Source organism: Osmerus eperlanus, chromosome 17 (assembly GCF_963692335.1).
Source record: "Osmerus eperlanus chromosome 17, fOsmEpe2.1, whole genome shotgun sequence".
Taxonomy (NCBI): domain Eukaryota; kingdom Metazoa; phylum Chordata; class Actinopteri; order Osmeriformes; family Osmeridae; genus Osmerus; species Osmerus eperlanus.
Window position 1 is genome coordinate 11,244,647 of NC_085034.1, and position 22,381 is coordinate 11,267,027.

The 22,381-nt window shown below is 45.0% G+C and overlaps 1 protein-coding gene across 3 annotated transcripts; it reads right to left on the reverse strand.

Annotated features, from left to right (window-relative positions):
- Positions 1-9,728: 9,728 nt before the first annotated feature.
- net1 (neuroepithelial cell transforming 1) lies at positions 9,729-18,161 on the reverse strand. Of its 3 annotated transcripts, XR_009932531.1 has the most exons (10): positions 17,866-18,161; positions 15,006-15,113; positions 14,654-14,824; positions 13,986-14,048; positions 13,677-13,850; positions 13,321-13,578; positions 12,973-13,143; positions 12,529-12,715; positions 11,821-12,366; positions 9,729-11,705 (listed from the first exon to the last, which is right to left on the reverse strand). XR_009932531.1 is itself a non-coding variant. In XM_062482868.1 (9 exons), exons 1-9 carry the CDS (start codon positions 17,956-17,958, stop codon positions 11,912-11,914), a joined length of 1,680 nt encoding a protein of 559 aa, XP_062338852.1. In that variant the 5' UTR covers positions 17,959-18,161; the 3' UTR covers positions 9,729-11,911. The 3 variants fall into 3 exon arrangements, 2 of the variants coding, with proteins under 2 accessions (XP_062338852.1, XP_062338853.1); XM_062482868.1 differs by having other exon boundaries at positions 9,729-12,366; XM_062482869.1 differs by lacking the exon at positions 9,729-11,705 and having other exon boundaries at positions 12,138-12,337.
- Positions 18,162-22,381: the final 4,220 nt, after the last annotated feature.

Below are 22,381 nucleotides of genomic sequence, written 5' to 3' on the forward strand. Positions count from 1 at the left end.
TACGTATGAAAGACAGTGTCTTTTCTCTGCCAAAGTGCCCTGCTTGTTCGTGGCATGTCGTCCATACCTGTCGCTTATGGGCGTCTGGAAGCACCAGCTGGTGGCATACTTCTAGGGTTCTTGGATCTATGCGGCGCCGAAAGAGAACACCATCCTGGAGGAACAATCTATCTCTTTCCTTCAGGATGCGCAACGCCTCTGGTGGCGAGGCCGCCCGGTCACTGGCAGAGAGCTTAGACTTCTGTAAAAACAACAACACTTTACCAATAACACCATCTTGTTGTTGCGCTTGCCTCCAGGCTTCTGGTGTCATACCTGACCACTGATCCTGTACTGGGGTATAGTGAGGGGGGTGTTTGGCTGCAGTAACACTACCAGCAGCTCCTGAGCAGAAGGCAACCACTACCTCGACACCCACTTCAGTGTAGGGGGCTACTTCGAGGTCATCCTCCTCCAACGGGCCTGGTTCTCCCACTGGGACCCGGGAGAGGGCGTCCGCATTGAGGTTTGTTCGGCCGGGTCGGAACTGGATCTTAAAATTGTAGCTGGACAGACGGGCACACCAGCATTGTTCCACACTTCCTAGATTTGTAGTTGATAAATGAGCTAGGGGGTTGTTGTCTGTAAAGACCGTGAATGTCGCCCCAAACAGATATTCCTTAAATTTTTCTGTGATGGACCATTTTAGGGCCAAAAATTCCAGCTTAAAGGCTTGCATAAGCAATAACTTTATCCACGCCTCCTTGAACTTGGCCAAGGACAGCACCCAGGCCTCGCTTACTAGCATCCGTATACAACACAAAAGGTAGTGAAAAGTCAGCAAATGCTAAAATTGGGGCCCTTACCAGAGCATGCTTGAGCTGCTGAAATGCCCCCTCGCATTCTGCGGTCCAGCTCTGAAGGGGAGGGCTTGTCCTGCGGGGAGACTTCTTTGGTTGCCCCACTAGTTGCGCATGGAGTGGCATAGCAATCTTGGAGAAATCCTTAATGAAACGTCGGTAATAACCAATAAGGCCAAGGAATGCCCGCAGCTCTCTTAAGGCAGAATTATACTTCTCCGACTCCGTTACGCACAGACGGACGGACGGAGTCAGACGGATTGGTTGAATTTATAGTACTCCGAAGGCTGTGGGTGCTGAAAACAATTCACCGCCAGAAGAGTAGGTGGCGCAACGTTTTTTTGTAAGTCGTCGTCGAGTGTTTATTTACCTAGGTTATCGAGAAGTCGGAGCAAATGTACAAATTAGCCGTTTCATCAATAAAATACGCACATTTTCAGCAACTACACTGCCCATTTCTCGTCACATTTTAATTCAGATGCTGATTTACATGTACTGTTTAGCTGAAATATGAATTGTAAAAACTTACAGCAATGGCGGTCAAAGGATTCTGTTCGTTCTGTTTATCACGGCAACCCCGCCCCTGACGCAAGCGGTTCTTAATACGGACCAATTACAGCCAAGGGGTATCCGTAAAATGACAGACGGACAGACGGATAGTCAGGAAAATCAGGAGGTGCACGTAGAGCTCTCCGAGGGGCTCGGAGAGGGCACGGAGAAGGAATTCCTCGTCGGAGAGGGCGTTCCCTGTGTCCGTCTCCGTAAAAACGGAGAAGTATAAATCGTCCTTTACCGTCTGGGGGCGTGACCACTCCGTTACGGCCTGCACCCGCTCACTGGTTGGGGTCACTCCATCCTCTTTCACCACATGTCCCAGGTACTGTACCTCAGCTTTAAAGAGATGACATTTGGAGGGCTTTAGCTTCAGGCCATGTTGGACCAAGCGCTGGAACACCTGTTCTAGGTTTTTCATATGAGATGGAAAATCATGTGAAAAGACAATAATGTCATCAAGGTAGATCAAAAGAGATTGGAAGTTCTGATCACCCAGACATGACTCCATCAGCCTCTGGAACGTGGCCGGGGCATTGCACAACCCAAAGGGCATCCTACTGAACTCGTAGAGTCCCATGGGTGTAGTAAATGCAGTTTTTTCTTGATCACTGGGGTGCACTGGTACCTGCCAGTATCCACTGGCAAGGTCGAGAGTGGAAAAGAACTTTGCTTTTGAAAGCATTGTGAGAGACTCTTCTATGCGGGGCAGCGGGAAGGAATCTTTACGGGTTACACTGTTAAATTTGCGATAATCCACACAAAATCTTAAAGTACCATCTTTCTTGCGCACCAGGACTATGGGTGATGCCCAAGGGCTAGTGCTCTTGCTGATCACTCCTGCCTCCAACATGCCCTGGATCAAGGTACGCACCTCCTGATAGAGATTCGGTGGAATTTGGCGGTGGCGTTCCCTCATAGGTGGTGCCTCTCCCGTAGGGATCTGATGGAACACTGCATCGGCCTTTCCCTAGTCATGGTCAGACATGGAGAATACATCTTTGAACTTCGCCAAGAAAACATGTACCTGCTGAGTCTGTTCTGGGGTCAGAATCGTTCCACTTGAAGGTCCACTGGAATACCTGCATCACTGGGGGCTTCAGCTTCCGTCACCTGTTGTAGCTGGACCCTCACGGTGTTAGGTTCTTCCAAGATCAGGTCCACCCCTTCTGAGAAAACATCAGCAGGCATAACTAGGGAAAAACAGGCAACCTTTGGATGACGTTTCAGGTAGACTGGGACTGTACCCGGATTTTCCATCCTCACTGGCACCCTACCACAATCAGCATTGGCCACAGCCCTGGCCACCAGGCAGTCCAAGTCAGCTTGATCAGACAATGGCTCCACCAAGCCTAGGTATGGGTGTCCTCCAGGGCCCCCCCGAACCCTGCCCATGAGTACCATTTCCTGTTTAGGTGGAACAGTAACATTGTACAGTGCACGTACATATCCGACTTTACCATCTGGTTGGGCAAATCCTGCCTCCTGGCTGCAGATAGCCATCGCCTCCTGCCATGTTTTTCGACCCCCTGAGTTGGCTTGGAGGGCAAATCCTGTCTCTGAGGTGTCCTCCTTGAACAACATGCTCCAGCAGCGTCTGAGAATGTTCATCCCCAAGAGACCTGGAGTCTGTAGGAGACAATGATCTTTCACTATAATAATGCCACATTTGGGAAGTACAGTGGTGCCAATACCAAGGCTTACTTCCATACAACCAACATAAGGAATCTGTTGCCCATTGGCTGCCTTCAGGCTCAACCAGGTCGAGGGGTCTTGGAGGCCAGCTCCTTCATCCCCGAAAAGCTGATGGAAAGTGCTTTGCTTGAGCATGGTGACTTGTGAGCCTGTATCAAGGATAAAGGGCACATCTTCTCCTGAGATCCTTACCGTGACAACGGGTGAGTTTCCAATGAGGCCTTCTCTACATACGGTTGCAGGAACCACACCACTTCCCCCCACTGCCTGGCCTCTGGCAGCAGGGCCTAGTAGTTTAAAGGCGGCTGGGTATGAGACTGATTCCTCTGTCTTGGTCAAAAGCGCTGAATGTGTCCAGGGGTTTGACATCGGTTACAGATGGGTCTTCCTTGCTCATCGTATTGAAACATACCGCTTGAAGGGGGGGAGGGGTTTATATTGCCCTGGCTAGGCCAACGATGGTGTGAAGATGGGGCCCTGTGATCACACTGAGACTGGTGATATGGAAAAATTCTAGTGGCACTGTGTAGATTTGAATAGTCAAGAGATGGCGGTTCCAATAAATTTATTTTGCTTATACAGATCATGATTTAACAAAGTACTTTGTGATCAGTCATAACGAAGGAGGTGCTAGCCACAGGTCGTTCGCCAGAGTGATACAGAACAACCCCAAAACCCTGCCTTATATAAACTTTAGATCAAATGGTTATTCTGAACTCTGTGATTGGTCAGCACTGCTCAGTGACAGTGACTTCATATCAAGTTCCCACGGTTCTTTATTGTGGCCTCTCTCCCCAAACCAGTAGATAGTAAAACCACAAGGGTTCACCAGTCAAATGGTCAACTGTCCTTTGTGTGGGCCACTTCAAACAAGTCTACAGGAAGGGTCAGAGCAGCAGATCACAATAACAATACAGTTGAATTCACATTGTCTCCAGACCAACTGTCTCTTCCTCCCCAGGTGACAAGAACCCTCTCAGGTCACCCAGACTTCCCGTCTCTTAGACTTCACGTCTCCTAGTTATAAAACTGCAAATGGCATCTCTACCAAATGGGTTGAATCGACTGTCACTGTATTAAGCTCCTTCAGACTTCCCTTAAAACTCATTCCTCATATAAAACACACATATTATAACTGTATTCCAAAATTTCCATGACACTGGCCAACCACAGGAGGAGCACTTTGACAAGTCAGGCGAGGGTATGGCGCTAGGCGCTGACGCTGCCATGTGTTTTGACCATCTATGGGGCCATGTGGTCTAGGGTGTTGGCTTGCCATGTTATTAAATTCGGCCCTAAGCTCTCCAACAACATCCTTGGCTAGAGAAGCCATCTGGGATTTCAGTTCTTCTACTATTTCTACCTTGAGATCTTGGCGGAGCTGTTTCAAGTCCAGTGGTACAGGAGTTGGTATGTGACTAGTCCCAAAGCAGCTTGTTGACACTCCTCCTTCATCGGCTTTGATCCGGAACATGGCTTCTGTCTTAACCCTGGCAAAGGACAATTCTGGGTCTACCAGGACGAGTGTTCTAAGCTCCCGCCGGAGCATTCGGTCTTGGAGGGCCTCCAGGAACTGGTCTCATTAACCGATCCATATTGCCGTGATTATCCCGGTCTGAGTTCTTCAACTTCTGGAACAATTCTTGTAGCCGCAGGGTAAACTCAGAGACTGTTTCATTGGGCTCCTGCTTACAGCCGAAACAGAGGGGGCGAAGAACTGAGGCAGACATTTGGTCACCATACAACTCCCTCAACACAACAAATATTTGGTCAGGACTACTCCGTTCTCTGTCCTCCAAAATCAATATTTGTCTTTTAGCTTCCCCGTCCAAGCAATTGATGATCAAGTCGAGCTGTACATTTTCGGGCACTCTACACATACAAGTATACTTCCTAAAGAGCCTCAAAGTATACTTTGCAATACTTTCAAGTGCACTTTTAATTAATGTAAGTACTTCAAGAAGCAAACTTAATAAATGTAATTTTACTATTACTTACTAATATATTATAATGTTTAGGAGCCCCTCAAACGCCTCAGATTATAAGTCACTTAGTGAGAACGGGGACCCTTACAAAGTTACACTGCAGATTCTTAGCTGAAAGAAGCTATTCACTGCGCAAGCGTTAAAAGAATCCAGCTCTTCTTATGAAACGTAACAGTCATTTAACTCATGGTTACAATGGTAAACCACCACAACAATGACCACCCAACAAAACACTACATTCTAAGCAGACACATTTAAAAAACGAAATTGATGAAGTTACATTTGTATTTCGAACAAAAGGCAAATTTATCAGCACATTTTAACACTTTTTACCGCTTTGCATCAAGGGAATTGACCAGCCACGCTATCTTCATTTTTTCACGTCGTTATTTCGTTCTTCAGTCAGTTTGACAGTATAACCTTCAAATGCATAATGCCACCCTTCTGTCTGCTTCTTTCTCAAGTAGCTTTTTAGTTTTTTCCATTAATACTCTAATTGATAATTATTAGTATAAGATTATAGGGCTTCAGAATGTTTTGGCAGTAATTAAGGTTACAGCTTCAGTACCAAAAAAGATTCAATGTGCAATGCATAATAGATTTTCATAGACATGAATAATTAGAATGAGATTGATCTAAAAAATGTAACCTGTAATGTACTTTAAAATTATTTTGACTGTTTTTGCTGTATAATAATAGAAAACGTACATCCTACTCCAGAAGAAATGCATACCATTTTCTGTTTCTAAGCATACTTCTTAAAAGTATATTACATATACAAAAGTGAACTATTTTCAAAGCATACTTAAAAGTACATCAAAAGTGAACTATTTTCTAAGTATACTTCTTACAAAAGTGAACTATTTTCAAAGCATACTTAAAAGTATATCAAAAGTGAACTATTTTCAAAGCATACTTAAAAGTATATCAAAAGTGAACTATTTTCTAAGTATACTCCTTAAAATTATATCAAAAGTTAACTATTTTCTAAGTATACTTCTTAATATACTTCTTTTTTGTAAGGGTAACTCTGAGGCTAATATCAAAACAATGCACTCTCACTCAAATTGCTTTTCCACAAATCACAAAAATAATAGGACCATCTGGCTAAAAGGCTGCCCTGCCCTTTTCGGGGGTAGAATTTATCGAACTGTAAATAAAATGGTGAACATGATGCAACCTATGCGGTCTCCCTGGCGTCCGAACTCACTCCAATTACAAAGACTTTCACGAACCAAATCAAAATTCTGAGTCTACAGTTCCGTGGGGAATCGCTTTTTCCCCTAAAGGCTGCCCTCCTCAACCTTTTGGGTGAAGAATTCGCAGAGATGCAAAATGATTCACTAATTATAAACAAAGGGGAAACGCTAGCTACTTTTCGAGTTCGGTTTTCCGTCACTTCAAACTCACAATCTAAAGGTCTAAAAGTGCTCAAACCTTCACCATAATTCAAGAGTAGTGTACTTTCACAAACCCAATCATTGATTCTATCTTAAAATGTGTAAAAATAGGATTTACCGAACGTGGCTGCCTCCAACATGGCTATCAGGCGACTCCAGTTGAAAACAACAATGGCCGCTGAAAAATAATTTATATTCGTAATGGCGAGCTGTGATTGGAAGCAAAATGAAACAGGAGCTAAAAACTGAGGGTGGGGGCTTGGTCAGCACACAATTTTCAGAAAGCATGTGTGTGTGTGTATCGCCATGCTCGCGCATGTCCACCTGTCCCGCTTTGCGCTGAATCGCACAGCATTTTCAATATGCGACGTGCGGGGCAAGGGGTGATAATGCTGTGCGACACAACGCAAAGCGCGACAGGTGGTCACCCTAGTGTCAAGAGGCAGGATGAGTCTGAGAATTTGGAGCATGTGCGCTATGGAGCAATTCAATTGAATTCAATCATATATTGACATATTAAGGTGAGGACATGTGGACAATGTGGACATTTAAATAAATACACTTCTTTCAGCCATTTTGTATTGCATTCCTTATTCAATTTGACCCTATAGAAAGACATTTGTTCTACAAATCTGTAACAATTTTCAAGTCGATTGGATCTATGATTCATGAGGAGAAGGGTTTTGAAGGTTGTACCAAATTTGGACAGTACAGCAAAATCTATCATGGCGGACCTTATGGGTTCTTGAGGCTTTTTTGTTCCCCATGAGAAATAAGGCATGTATACCAATTTTTAGGCATTTTGGAATAATGGGGCGCTGGGGAAATCACATAGACTTTGGGCGTGGCTTATAGCGCCACCTATAGGCGTACATGGGCCATTAGCGGTCTGGGAGTAGTACCTGTTGTATCATTGGGCCAAATTTGAAAAAATCGGGTCAAGGACTTTTTGAGCTGTTGGGCCATTTAGCGGAGAAATATAATAATAAGAATACTAACAAAAACAATAGGTTTCCTCCTACCGGAGGAGCCCTAAATAACAAAACCAGTCAGTATGATGACTTCAGCGAATATCATTCACGTCTTACTAAAACAGCGGCCACGCGAAAGGGAATGAGGAAACTGTTTCCTCTACTAAAAAATACAATGCAGGTCACGTGAAAAAAGGATCCAAAGACTCGTAGAAAGACCGAGTCGGGAAATGAACAAATCGTTTGTTTCCTCTAGCTACCAGTACAGAGCCTATGCAGGTCACGTGAAAAAGGATCCAAAGACTCGTAGAAAGATAGAGTCGGGAAATGAACGAATCGTTTGTTTCCTCTAGCTACCAGTACAGAGCCTATGCAGGTCACGTGAAAAATGATCCAAAGACTTGTAGAAAGACCGAGTCGGGAAATGAAAAAATCGTTTGTTTCCTCTAGCTACCAGTACAGAGCCTATGCAGGTCACATGAAAAATGATCCAAAGACTCGTAGAAAGACCGAGTCGGGAAATGAACGAATCGTTTGTTTCCTCTAGCTACCAGTACAGAGCCTATGCAGGTCACGTGAAAAATGATCCAAAGACTCGTACCCGAAGACCGAGTCGGGAAATGAACGAATCATTTCTGTTTACTTGGACGAGCCTATGCAACAGTCCCGATGCGCGGCCACGATAAAATGAACGAACCACTCTTTGAGAGGACTCGTTACTCCCGAGTCCTTGTAAGGATTCGTTCAAAATGAACGAATCGTTCATGAACGACACATCACTAGTAGGGCCCCATATTAGTTATTGAAACGGGCCCCCAGATGCAGTATATTTGGGCCGCCGCTGAATATATTTGAGCATGTACGGGTGTTCCATTCGACACAATGCCCCTCGCCTAGCAAGGGTGGCAGTATGCCGGTTACCACTCATTTCACCCGAGCAAAAGCATGGAGGGGAGATACGGAAGGAGAAGATTTATTACACAAAAGTGGTAAATAGTTGGCGAATTAGCAGAAAAGTAAATCAAGATGAAAAGCAACAAAGAGCTCATCCCTTTTACTGTAAAATACTAAATGCTTGTAACAAGCTTCAAGTTCATGAACAAGCTTAGGGGGTGATGTGTTTCTAACAGTTGGCAGTATATTCTGTTTGTCGTAGGCCGAAAACTGGATATAAGACACCTCAGGTTTAGGCTGGGTGGACAAAACACAGTAGACAGGCTTTGTCTTGACATTTTGCCTCTCAGTAGGTTACTAAGAGAACATCACATATTTACTAAATGCTCACAAGAGATAACGAGAGGCACCCACGAGAACTCAGACCTTGTACGAAGAACAGAGGACAGGGCAAACTGACATTTTAGGGGTTTAGAAGATGAACACACCATGGCAGGCTAAACTGCCATTTAGATAAGGGGCATTCTGTGCACTATAAATGCTGTCTGTATTCAAATGTTAAGTAGGCTCTCTATCTTGTGCTCGGAGAGACCTAACCGTATGTGCCCCGTATTGATCAATAAAATCATTACTGTTTGCATCTGAAAACTCGGACCGACTCTCTGTGTTCAGCATTCGCACCTGTTCGGCTAAAAAGCTAGCCACCACATGTTCTTCTGTAAATTGTTACTGTAACTGTATAAAAAAGAAACGTTGCCAGTGTGGTGAATGTATTTATGTTTTATTTTTGGTCAGGTATTGACCAAAATGAGTGTAGAATTTGTTTTTTTCTTTCATTTGCTGCCTATCATTTTGGTTTTACTGTACTTTATAGCCTGGTATTGACTTTAGTTAACCAGTGTTAGTGATCAGTTTTGCAAAATGTTCCTCTTTATGTACAAATGGTTAATATGTGTTCTGTTGATAGTTTATAGGCATTCTACTACACTGAACGGTTTTTCACATTAATTGTATGGTCCTAAAACACGTCTACAAACATTTAGTGGAGAATGCCTATTAATAGTTTGTAAATAATCAAAAAGAGAAGCACATTATCTTTAGTTGAGAATCAATGCATTATCAACAGATAGTAAACGTATCAGTTAACTGACAATTAGTTGAATGTTGGTTAAAAAACCTTGAAAGTCAGCAGACATTTTGTAAAATCTGTAGATCAACACTTGAAATGCACCCGATAGTCAACAGACAGTTAGTTGAATACATGGTACTTGTCTGTTGAAACTGTTGAATGTCAACTGACACACTGATAACATGCGACTGAGTAGCTACTTGCAGCTTATAGTGTGCCAACAGATGGACTATCAAAATGCAACACAAAATCTACAGACAATTAGATGAATATTGGTTTATTTATTTATATTTTATTGCTTTGAAAGTCAGCAGACACATTCAGTAAAATATGTAGATCAACACTTGAAATGCATAACTACATATCTGTTGAAACTGTTTTGTTGAATGTAAACGGATACATTGTTGACATGCTACTGAGTAGTTACTGATAACCTATAGCGTGTCAACCGACAGACCATCAAAATAAAGTGTTGCCCTCCTTTTTTACTACATTATCTTAGTTGACACCATAAAACCAAATCAAATTCATGTCACCTTCAGAATTTGATCGTTCTAAACTCCTCAGACTAGGAGAGTCCTAAGTCTCTATCAGTGTGCTAAAGGCCTTTGGGGACCATTTGTTAGGACACATTTGACAAGACAACGTTTTCTTCTGTGGAAACGGGTTCTGAGGAAAGAGGTGTCAGGCGATATAGTTATTTCCCCATTTTGAAACATGTTAACTACTGCCAAGTTTGAAAAGGTTCTCTGTAAATGATAATAGAGCTAAAGATGAACATTTAAGTTTCTCGTCAACAGAAACTAAGTGAGAGTGTTTTTCTTATTGACTATGTGGGTCACAGGAATAGACTGAATAAACAAATGACACGCTCAAATATATGTTTATGGTAGAATTTTAACTTCTAGCGAAGAGGCAAGAAGTAATACTCTCCTACTACTCTCCATCCAGCAAACATGATGTCCTTGAGTGATTTGCTTACTCTAGATCATGGAGTACAAAAATCCAGGAAACTCAAGTTACGATGCAAATCTTACATAGATCTTTATTGTTCTATAATCCTTGATTTACACCACATAAATACTTACATACCTGCCATGGCAGTCCTATAGACATTTGCAGTTCTGTTTTTCCATCCTTTGCCCTCTTGTTATTTGTTTCGTACACATCTTACACACATCCTTTTTTTATTACTTTCTCATACCTTCTCTCTCTCTCCCTCCCTTACTTACAAATCCCTTTTTTATACTCAATGGCTTTTCACCAGTGCCTCAAAACATCAATTTTGAGCAAGGAACCACTCAGCTCTGTCAGAGAGCTACCATTGTGGGGTTACGTACGCCTTGCACCAAACATCCAACTTCTCAGTTTCTTTAAAATCCTACGTTTCCATCTTTCCCTTCCTGCTTTCTGCAGACGTTCTCTAGTCCTTCAACATATTTATATATTTTTTGGCTAACACTGTCTCACCTACAAACCAAATCCTTTCAGACAAGCATGTATATGTCATTGTTTGTGCAGCCAACAGTGTCTATCCCATTAGCTCCAAGATGCTACATTGAAAAGTGATCTATTTAATTCGGAAGAGTCCGGCTCAGAAATGTTTTGGTTACTGTTTTGCTGGAGACTGAGTAAAACAAAATACCTTTCTCTATAGTTACTTTGGACGTCATATAACATAACAACGCTACTTTTTGTGCAGCGATAAATATTTGGCTCTAACATTTCAAAAGTAAACGAAAATCATATGTAATTTGATTGGATTTACATGAATTCTTTCAACTGCCTGTCATTGCAACAAGGTGACCGGATCATAGTAACATCATGTCATTAAAGGAATGTACAAAAACTAATACTTGTCCTCCAGTAGAGCAACTAACAATACTTTTTTTGAAGCGATGGTGTTCAATGTTCATATCCATGTTGTCTTTTGTGGGTGCTCATCCTTTTTTCCACGTCCATATCCCCAAACAAGGTTCAAATAACTTTGGCTTGGGCTAATAACAGTGCTGTATTAAAATAAAATAGGTGCAGAAAGATTCAAATGATAAAAAAGTACAACTTTTTTTTATATATTAATGCTTACCCATTCCCAAAGGAGCAGAAAACTGATATAGATGTACAACTTCTACACAGATTCATGGGTGTGTATGCTTGCTCATTGTAATGGTAAAACTACAAACAGAAGCCATGCTCTCCGGAATACTGCGTTACCCAGGTATGCATGGAGCCACTGTGGACTGAAACAAACAGGGGAGAGATGGAGGGGGGTAAAGTAAACTAGCTGCCAATGAGGACAGTAAAACAGAACACTGCTGGAATAATAATAATAATACACACAAAACGTATAAATACCCCAGTGATGTCCTGTGAGGATCCCCTCCCCCCCGCCAGTATCTACAAACAAAATGTCCACAGGAGTCCATTTTCTCCCTTCCTCCTCCTCCTACACCATAGTCTCTTTCCTCTTCCCTAGGGAACAGAGAGACCTCTTGTCCTTTATGGTTTTGTGTGGCAGGGGTGAAATAAGTGGCAATGTTGGTGATGAGGAGGAGGAGCCGGATGAGTGTGGTGAGGGGGTAGAGGCGGGGCTGGGGCTGTCGTTCCTGCAGGGTGAGCTGTGGGGGGATACAGATGTCAGAGGGCAGTTCTCGTCAGCCCCCTCCATGTGGATGACGGCGGAGAGGGAAGAGGAGCGGCGTTGCAGGAGGCGCGCATCGGCCCCCGCGGCAGCGGGGAGGGGTGAGGCGGGCTGGGCGGCGGGAAGGTGGGGCCCGTGGACGGAGATGGCGCTGCGGAGGCAGTTGAGCCACTGCTGCTTGTGGAAGATGTCATTGACCTGCAGTGTGTGGGACTGGCCCTGGGCTGGGTCCTGGAAACGCACACGGAAAATGTTCTTGGCTGGGAAAGGAGACAGAGAATGAACACAGTCAAAAAACTTCTAGAAACATCAACCCCCAATCACCCAACAGGAGCGTGAATTCAGTTAAATGAATGATTCAGTTATTCAGTTTAATGTATTTTTATGAAACAGGACTTGAAGAGGGGGTGTTTGGGCGTTACCTTTGTCGGCGTTGCTGAACGCCCCTCGGAACGAGCCACCCATCCTCACATCTCCGTCCTGAAGGTCCTCCAGAACCAGGTCCTGCACCGGGATGGGCTGCCGGTACACCTGGAAGCAGTGGCGCTCATTGCGTGTGACGGGCCGTGTGAGGACCAGGAGCTGGGTGAACAGGAACACGTGCAGCTTCTGGAAGGAGAGAAATATATAAACGGTTAAAAACAACCGCAGCGCTGAAACTAGTTTAATCTCAGGAATAGCTACTTGCATTCTTAACAGACTTAAGATTGTCATTGTAGCGGATTCCCGTGCGGTTGGGTCTTAGTTTTTGAGTAAATGAGAACTTGAGTGTGTTGAAAAAAAGGCATTGGCTGACTGACAGTAAACAACTTGGGGCTACTATGGAGTCTGAGGATGCGCACGTGTGTGTGTGTTAGACCGCTCACCGTTCCGCTCTTGTTGCGCAGCTCGCCGTGACACAGCAGGCTCTTGCACTGATCGATGCGTGGGTCCCTCTGCCTCTCGTCCAGGTACTCTATCTTGTCGATGTAATACTGGCACTCCGACTCGCCCTTCTTGGTGTTGATGTCAGACAGCACGCCCTGGATGACGGAGATCTGGACACGTACAACAAAAACAAGGTTATAGGAATGGCTGTTAAAATACCTGAGGTGTGTGTGTGTGGATGAGCTAGTGTGTGTGGATGAGCGAGCGTGTGAGTGGATGAGCGAGTGTGTGGATGAGGGAGTGTGTGTGGATGAGCGAGCGGGTGTGTGCCTCTCTCGTGGTCGTACCGCTTCTTCCAGGCTGGCTGTGTCGGGGTGTTCGGGTTGAGTGTGTCGCAGGATCTCTCGCAGGAGAAGGGGGTACTTGACAAGGCGAGAGCGGGGGATGTCCAGGAAGCTCCACAGGTCCAGCTTCCTGCTGAAGGGAGACTCCAGGCAGCGCTGCAGGAAGTCCTGTACACGGGCATCCTGCTTCTTCTGGTCCAGTAGGGCCTTGGCTGCTAGCTGGTTGCTGCAGTAGTCCCTGTAGGCATTCAGCCTCGGCAACTTGAAAACCAAAAACAACTAAAATGGTTAACAAAAAACAACAACAATACTACTGGACACAGGGAGAGGCTTTAGGAGATCTGCTTTATGGCACCTACCCAGTTGAGGACGATCTGCCCTATCTGGCCCACGGTGCCGTCCAGGCCTGTGGCCTTAGCAAGCTGGGCCAGCAGATCCTCGTGGAGGGGGATGTAGGCGTCGAGGTCCCCAAACAGGTGGCCGAGTTCTACCTCGGACATGATGGACAGCTTCAGCATAGGGTCATGGTACGCCTGGGGGGGGGATGATGATCACAGAGGTAAGTTGAGGGTTTTTCTCGTTGTTTACGAGGAGGATGAGGGGGAGAAGGCCGAGTGCAGCTCAGCGGGGAAGGGTGAGGGGGTAGAGGAGAGAAAAAGAGTACGAACCTTGCGTGCTAGCTGGAGGTCTTCGATAAGGTCCTGTTCTCCTCGAGACAGCTCAAATATGGCCTGGGGAGAAGGGAGGGGGGTTGAAAGGCATATTTAAAAACAGGACATATATTTCTAACATCCAGTGTATAATTAAACTAATTGAATGCGTCCGAACTGACACAGCTCAACCTCCGAATCTCTTTCTCCCTCTATCCTTCTGTGCTCTCTCATACTGGGTCCAGTGTTGGGTTTCTGTCAGTTGGTTGAGATGTCTGCTGGAGTGTGGGGGGTGGTTGTTAGTGTGTCAGACCTTACTGGTCCATGTTAGCTCACACTGTCTGGACACGTTGGGGCAGAATGGGTCATGAAGGCTTTTTAACCCCTCTTAGGTTCCTGGGTACAAATACTGAGGCTGGGTGTAAAACAAACAGATGAAGAGAAACGAGAGAGAGAGAGAAGGGAAGGGCGGAGAACTAACAAGAGCTGGAGGCAATAAATCCTTCTGGTGTTTGAAAACCTCTCGCTAGCTAGGACATGATGAATGTGTCTAACTTTGAAACCCATTAAAGACAATTGTTTGCTTATCTTTACCCCCCGAGCTGGACTTTCTTAACACTCTCTACACTTGCAGGACCGAGACAAAGTAAACGGCGCGTTAGACTGAAAGTCGTGGTGAACCTCACCTCCTGTCTTTTGATCTCCTTGGTGGAGAAGGTTCCCTTCTGGTGGACGTCCAGGGTCTCAGACCAGAGGGTGCTGTTCCTCCTCTTGGGAGGAGTGGGTGCCACCGCAGCCTTGCAGCACGCCTTCTGGGGTCCGCCCGGTGACTTGCCATCGCCCCGGAAGGAGATGAACTGCGCATGGTCCCCAAATAAAATGGGGGGAAAAAAGACACAAAAAAGGGAAGGGATGATTTGTTAACGTTTACGCTTAGTGGGTGGTTGAGTAGCTTCTCAAATGGGGATGTGTGTGGGTGGAGGCTAGTGAAGGGAGAGGATTTGACGGTGGGGGGTTAGGGGGCAGAGGGGGCCTTACCTGGATAGTTTGGCCGAAGCGCCGGACGGCCCCATTCCTGACTGGAGAGATTAGGTTGGCTAGCGACGTCACCCTGCCAAGAGGACGGACGCGCTTGTTGCTGGGTTCCTGGAGTACGAGCAAGGACAAGAGAGAGAGCGATAGAAAGATTTAAAAAGTTGATCATAAACTCAGTTTACTGTGTGGCACAGGTTAAAGCTACAGTAGGCTAAACCGGAACGCATTCCCAAAAGGTGCTCTGCCATGAACTGAGGTTACATGACCTTAACGCCAAGTCTTGAGCTGCTATCAGGGAGGTCTTTCTTGACAAGGATCAGTGTCTGCGTGAGTGTGTAGGTGTGTGAGTTGGCTAGGAGAGCACAAAGACCTTCCCTTCCTCTCTCTCCCTCTGACTGCTGCTGGGCTGGAGAAGGGGAGTCAGGAAGCATGCCAGGAATGCATGAGACCATGCACTCAGCTGTCCAACAGTCTATCACACACACACCTAGTCAGCATTATGGCCTGACGACGGTAAACCTCCATGGCCTGGCTGTGATGACAAACCCCGCCTTGCCCCTCCCCCCTTCCCTGTTGTGTCTGTGAGTTGGAACAGGCCCCTGCAGACTTTGCGTGAGACCAGCACCACACCTGGGCCCTCCACCCCCTTCCCCTCAATCCCTCCATCCCCCAGGCCTGGCTCACTGCCAAAAGCCCAAACCGGCGAAGGCATCAAAGACTCACAGACCTGAGGTAACCATTTCAGAAAAATGAGATCTATTGTTCCCCCTCTCAAACAAAACACATGGTAGGGTGAGAAGGCCACAGCTATAATTATCGTCTTCTGAGGCGACGTTTCAGGTGGGTAGGGAAAAATATATCTTATAAAACTTGACATTAACCCTTGTGCTGCCTTCGGGTCACATGACCCAAAGGTTCATAACGAACCATCGTTGTGTTTACCCAATTTTACCGAATACAAAAACAAATAAAAAGAATTTTATTTTAACCTTTGCAATGTGGGGGGTCTGAGACAGCCCAACGGTTAAAAGGAAATGCTTCACTTTGTTTTTGTATGCGGTAAAGTTGTCGCAATACAACGGTGGGTCACAATGACTGATGAGCCAGAATGACCCGAAGATAACACAAGGTTTAATGTTTGTAAAAGTCCCATGGACTAGTTCTCCTGACTGGCCTTTTTTTTAACCTTTTTCTTTTTTACCTTGGCTCAGCAAATCTCAGCGAGACAGAGCAGCCATTTAGGGTCCCGGGCTGGCGTGGCGACTACTGCAGCCGTGGTTAGGTTATGGCCCGACGTGTCGTCTGTCTTTCTCCTGACATCTGCCAGCAATCACCGGACGAGCCCAGAAAAACTTGTAGGGCCCCGGCTCTTAGCCGAGCCAACAAACGAAGCGCAACCAACCGATTTGGACTGATGGCCCAGTTTACATTACTGTTAGAGTAGAAATCCGAAACACTGACCCGGTTTAAAACTGAGTAAACCTCTGATCTGGGGCTCTAGGTTAAGAGAGAGAGAGAAACGCTTTTGCTTTAAACAGCCAAAACTACGCAGAAACTAGACAAACTCGACGGACAAAAGAATTCAAGTGACATAAAGGGCTGGGTTTGCTTTCAAAGTCAGTGGGCTTGCAAAGTCAACATTGGAAACGTGTGTTGTCCACTGTCCTTTTCCTACCAGTTGGGTGGGGGACGACTGGAATAACAAAGGGTGTCTAGTCCTGCTCTTTGTACACCCACTTAGCGAGGGCAACATGACAGACAGATAGAGGACTCTATTCTTGGCAATCTGACTGTACTGAGCTCCCAGGAGACACTGTGAGGTCCAGCTCTCTCCAAGAAACTAGCCAGGGCCCAGCGTTGGTGCTTATGATCTGGTACTCCAGCCTCTCATCTCTCCCAAAACAGCATCAAATTCAGTCAAGGCCCCCGAAAAGATACCTTTCCTATGCCCTCAGTCATATAAATAATGTTCTTGTTGTTGTTCTAACTTAATAAAATAAAATCTGTGGCTAGCCTTGTTTCATGAAACTGAAACATTCAACCTTCCTTTTACAGGGCAACTGAAGAACCCTCTTCCAAAACACAACCACAACAGCCACAGAAGGGAAGGAAAAATGCAGTCTGTAGAGAACTGAGTTCTGCAGAAAGTCAGCCAGCCTGCCAGTCAGTAAGAACTACCTCCAGCTCACACAGGAGGAGGTTGAGCAGCACACCTGGGTTTGGTTTCACCCCCTCCCTGTGCCCCCCCTGTCCCTCTAATTAAGCCTGGACTGGAGGAATGCTTTCAGCCAGCCATGGAAGCACTCACACCTGGAACCTCTTCACCTGAGCACCCTGCTGAGGGGCTGTACGACCTACACCAACTACACACACACATACGTAATGATACACCCAATGGCAACTACAATTCTATGGTAATACCCTTTCCATGTCTGACACAAATACTTTGATCCATATAGATAGGGGATACTTACACCCCCTCCCTCTAAGCTGAAGTACCTGCTTAGGTAACTCCAACCAGACAAGGAATATGCAAAACCCAAGGGGAACCAATGTCCTCACTGCCCGGGTGGAAGGAAGCCATATAACTGGAGTTATCTGGAGTCAGTATCAGAAACACAGCATTCTGAAAACGGGCTGAACACGGTACGGCGCTTAATCTCACAATCACAGTTTGAGAATGCGCGCACACACACACCCACACAGAGCTATACTGAGCAGGGTTGGGGAGAGATAAGAAAAGGGCTAGGTGCTGATTGAGTCATAGATGTGATACAGGACAAAAAAGCAACAAGTTTCTGTCGGAATGACGATAAGTAACACTAAAGCAAGCACAAACTTCATCTTCCCTGGAATATCTCACCTCTGACTCTTTGTTGGCTTGGTTCTGGTAGTCTATCACTTGTAAAGTCCGTTTAGTGGGCACCAAGCTACCCAGTTCATCGTAAGCCACCATAGCTTTGTAGGAAAACAAAAAACGATCCACCTAATCCTGACGGTCAGATAAGAATATTCCACATGGAAATGCTTGTAAAAAAAAAAAAGATTTGTGTGAACGAAAGATTTTGTAAATAAGAACGCCCCTGTTCTTCCTCTGTTTTGGCAAGGTTCTTCGTAAAACTCCCCTTCACACACACACACACACTCGCTCATACTCTGTAAGCTTTGGTCTGAGGCTGGGGCAGAGAGGGAGGGCTTAAATATTGAGAATCAGGACTGGGATGGGCTTCCTGACTACGGTCCTCCCACTATGAATGGGAAAGGGGGGTGGGGGGGTTGAGAAAAGGATCACTTTACTGAGGAGTGTATTAAAGGAGTTGGTGATTGCTGCAACTGTAAACATTTAGTTTTGGTCTCACTTCCAGTAAACTTCAAAAGTATTCTGAAGGACCAGAGTTGAATCACAGAGCAATTCCTACCATTGTTGGGGGTGGGGGGGCACAGTTATAACATCAATGAGAGGAGCACACTCAACTACCAACTCTCTATCCCCAACATCAAACAGACACTTCCAGCACTGAAACCTGTATATTGCAGAGTGAGAGCGTACAGGAAGGTAAGCTAGGGTTAAAGGAGGCTTGTGCTGTGAAGATGGTTTTAGAGTACAACAAAGTGTAGCTGGCAAGGCAACTCTACAACTGGATAGAAAAGAATGTTGGATGGACTGGGTAACGTACCACAGTGTGAAGTTGGAAGTTTTGTAAAACTGTTTCAGTGACCTGCTGTGTGTGTGTGTTGGAGTAAACGGTTAGAACCAATGGGGATGCTCCAATTCGCCCTCACAACGTTGAGGTGTGAAGGAGGCCAAACGCTATGCAGCAAAGTGCATGTGTAAATGTGTGTCGCGACAGGGAGGAAAACATCCAGATGGTCGGAAAACAGCTGGCAGACACACAGCCCGGAACTAGCACCTTGTTCATTAGGATTGTTTTCTAAACGGTTCAAATGATCATGCGCTAGCGACCCTCTGAATCTGTGTCTGGTATCGATCACTTAAACAGCTGCCTTTCAATAAACTAGGCTCGGGGCTACAGCAGTTTTTACACATTACATTTAGTCATTTAGCAGACGCTCTTATCCAGAGCGACTTACAGTAAGTACAGGGACATTCTCCCGAGGCAAGTAGGGTGAAGTGCCTTGCCCAAGGACACAACGTCAGTTGGCATGACCAGGAATCGAACTGGCAACCTTCGGATTACTAGCCCGATTCCTTCACCGCTCAGCCACCTGACTCCTGACACATCTATGCCAGGTGAAATGCAATGACAATACACAATCATTGCGGGGTTGTTCAAAGGATGATTGAATTACGTGAGAAAATAACTTCTAAGGTAGGTGATGAAAATGGAGGTGAGGACTGAGGATGGAGTGTGTGCACACCGTGAAAGTAGGTCTGTGTCTAGTGGGAGCAAGAGAAGGCCATTTTGTGTGTTTGAAGTCCCAGACATTGCAGCCATGTCGTCCTCCCTGTTAGTCAGAGCAAGGGAGACAAGTGGGGGAACAAGCTCTCACTATTCTGGTCTGTGTGTGTGTGTGGCTGCACAAAAAACACACAACAAAACATGGCTGAACCTGCTTTTCCTGTAGGCCCTCAGTTACTCAGAGCAGCTGTATAGGTGTGACACACACACACTGTCTCTGTCTGTTAGACAGGAGCGAGTGAGTCACTTGATGGGCCCTCTTCACTCCGCCTTCCTGCCAGGGACAGACAGGTCCACAGACATGAACAGAACATCCACTTCGCTTTGGCATTGGGGACACCGCAGCCTTTAATTGGAGGTCTGGAAATGATATTAGATTCAGAGTTGAAACACACATACACACAGACAGCAGCCTTAGTGTCTGCACTGCCCTCTGGTGGAGGTTCCAGAGGCAAGGCCCTGAACACATTCTCAGAAAAAACACTTTACCTACCAATGTACGTATTTTGTCAGATAGAATCTGGAACAAAAGGGGCAGATGACCTCCAGTGCCCAACAACAACAAAAATATCAGCAAAGAATTTCAAGCATTCAGACATCCTCTGGTTACTCAACAGTTTCCTTAAGCGGGTTTTACTCAACGTTCACACCTACAGCTTCCTTGGTTGCTACAAAACAAAGAGAGGTAACTACGAACCACAGACTGGCAGTGACACTGATCACACAGATTGGATAGAAACAGTCCCAGACACACCTGTGGCTGACAGCCACATACATACAACAGCAAGCACATTTGCAGATACACGCAGGAAAAAGGAAAGTTCTGGAACCTAGCTAGTCAGCACACAGACCCATGGGCTGTGAGGGTGATCATTTTGTTGTTATCATTGTTTTGAATGTTTGAGGTTTCTAGGGAGTCCAGGAAAAAAACACACCTGTATCACGCTTGTGTTTGATTTCAAACAGTGTGGCACTTAGGTTTACCAAAGGTGCTGCATTTCAAATCATAGCTGCAACTGATAGGACTGGTTCTAAACTAAAGTCAGCCATGCCTACCCTAATTCAGCTCCCGAACACTGGACAAAAACATCATGTCTAGAGAGACAGGGTGGAATCAGACTGGCTGTGATAACGGGGAAGTGGGTGTGTTAATCATCTGAAATTGTCCAATCTTGAGGTGATGCAGCTGTGGGTCCAGCCTTAGCCCCCTTGGAGCCTTAGAAGCAAACATTTCAGTATAGAACAATGACAATAAAATAACTTGAAAACAAGATTATTGTTTGATGTTGCCCCGATTATATAACTTTTGATTTTGCTGCACTATTCTAGCTGAGATGTTGTTGTTGCACTGTAGCTAAAATGTGATTATTGTTCACCGTGCCTGGTAGTTGAGATGTGGTTACTTTGGTATGTCAGTGGTGGAATCAACTCCCCACTTCCATCAGAGACACTGACTGTCTCTCCACCTTCAAGAAAAGGCTCAAGACGCACTTGTTCCGGGAGTACAACGGTACTTAGGAATGGTTCGCTTGACCCAATGTTAGTTTCCTCAAGGATCACAATGACTCTTGCTTAGAGACTTGTTGCTCTTGTGGTTAGTGGTAACTGACTTAAATTTTTGTACTCGCTGTGATATATTGTTTTATTATTGTTGCTTGCTTTTTTCCACAGGTACACCTGCACTTATAGCAGTTCATGTTGTTTAATTGTAACTTGTTTAACTACATGCTCTTATGGTTCTTCCCTTTGGCACTTATTTTGGTTGTTCACAATGTGTGCTTCATGTTTTGGCTACTCGCAATGTTTTGTGGCTATCTCGTTGTTATGATCAGTGACCTATGCACTTTGTAAAGCTCTCTCTTGGAAGTCGCTTTGGATAAAAGCGTCTGCTAAATAAATAAATGTAAATGTACTTTGCACTGTGGCCATTTTATACAGACTGTTCCTTGAATCTGACCACTCAAATACTGTTAGAACTATGTACTTCTTATCTCTGATCTTCTTGTGTACTTTCTATTCGCTCTATTTGTATGTAGCTTTGGATAAAAGTGTATGCAAAATAAATCTAATGTAATAAGATTATTAATTGTTTAAGAGGAATAGATGCCATCGTTTCAAGGTAGAATAAACTTGACTCAGATTCTTGCTGATGAAGGATTCAAGAAAAAGCACTACCCAGTGAAATCAAAGCATGAGAAATCCATCCGTATCTGACATCCGAGGCGCCAAGGTGAATCAAGGTTAGATGTCCTCCCACACCAGGTGGAAGTGTGCTCAGTTTAGACATCGGTTGTGAAACACATGATCATTACAAAAACGTGTTGTTATGGGTTACGAATGTGGACCACCCCCCCACACACACCAGAACAATACATCCACAGTGCTAAGAGAGGAACACGGCATATCTCACAAGTCTTGCTCATCAACCTTCCAAAACAAACTTGAATAAACCATCATAAAAGCCAATGATATAACTCCTTAGAGATGAGTGGAAGAGTTTTTTACTTCCATAAAACATTGCCTTATCTCTTTATCTGATAGTTTTCGATGATATGGGTCTGCCAGGCATTTTCTTTTTATGCCATGATAGACATTTCAACAAAAATAAACAGCCATTTCCAAGATACACATTAAAACAAAAAATAAACAGAACAAGGCTTTGTGGATTGAGAAAAACAGGAAAGGATACATCAGAAAACGACCCTCCAAATTGAGACTTAACTGACTTTATGACAACACTGTTCTATTCTGAGCTGCAATTAGGCACCACTTCTGGGGAAAGAGAGTGTAGAGCTCTTGGGATACTCTTCGAAATGTATACTAAATTGACTTTATGACAATAACATTCTATTCTGGGCTGTAATGGCATAATGGCTGTCATGGTAACATTATATTCTGGGCTGTAAGATAAAGAGTGTGTAGAGCTCTTGGGATACATCGTTTCTGATGTGTGTTTTG

Coding starts and splice junctions, on each gene's coding strand:
- net1 (XM_062482868.1), bottom strand. CDS start 17,958: ATGGTGGCTTACGATGAACTGGGTAGCTTGGTGCCCACTAAACGGACT. Junction 13,579..13,676: donor GGCAGATCGTCCTCAACTGG/GTAGGTGCCATA, acceptor TTGGTTTTCAAG/TTGCCGAGGCTGAATGCCTA. Junction 12,716..12,972: donor TGCGCAACAAGAGCGGAACG/GTGAGCGGTCTA, acceptor CTCTCCTTCCAG/AAGCTGCACGTGTTCCTGTT.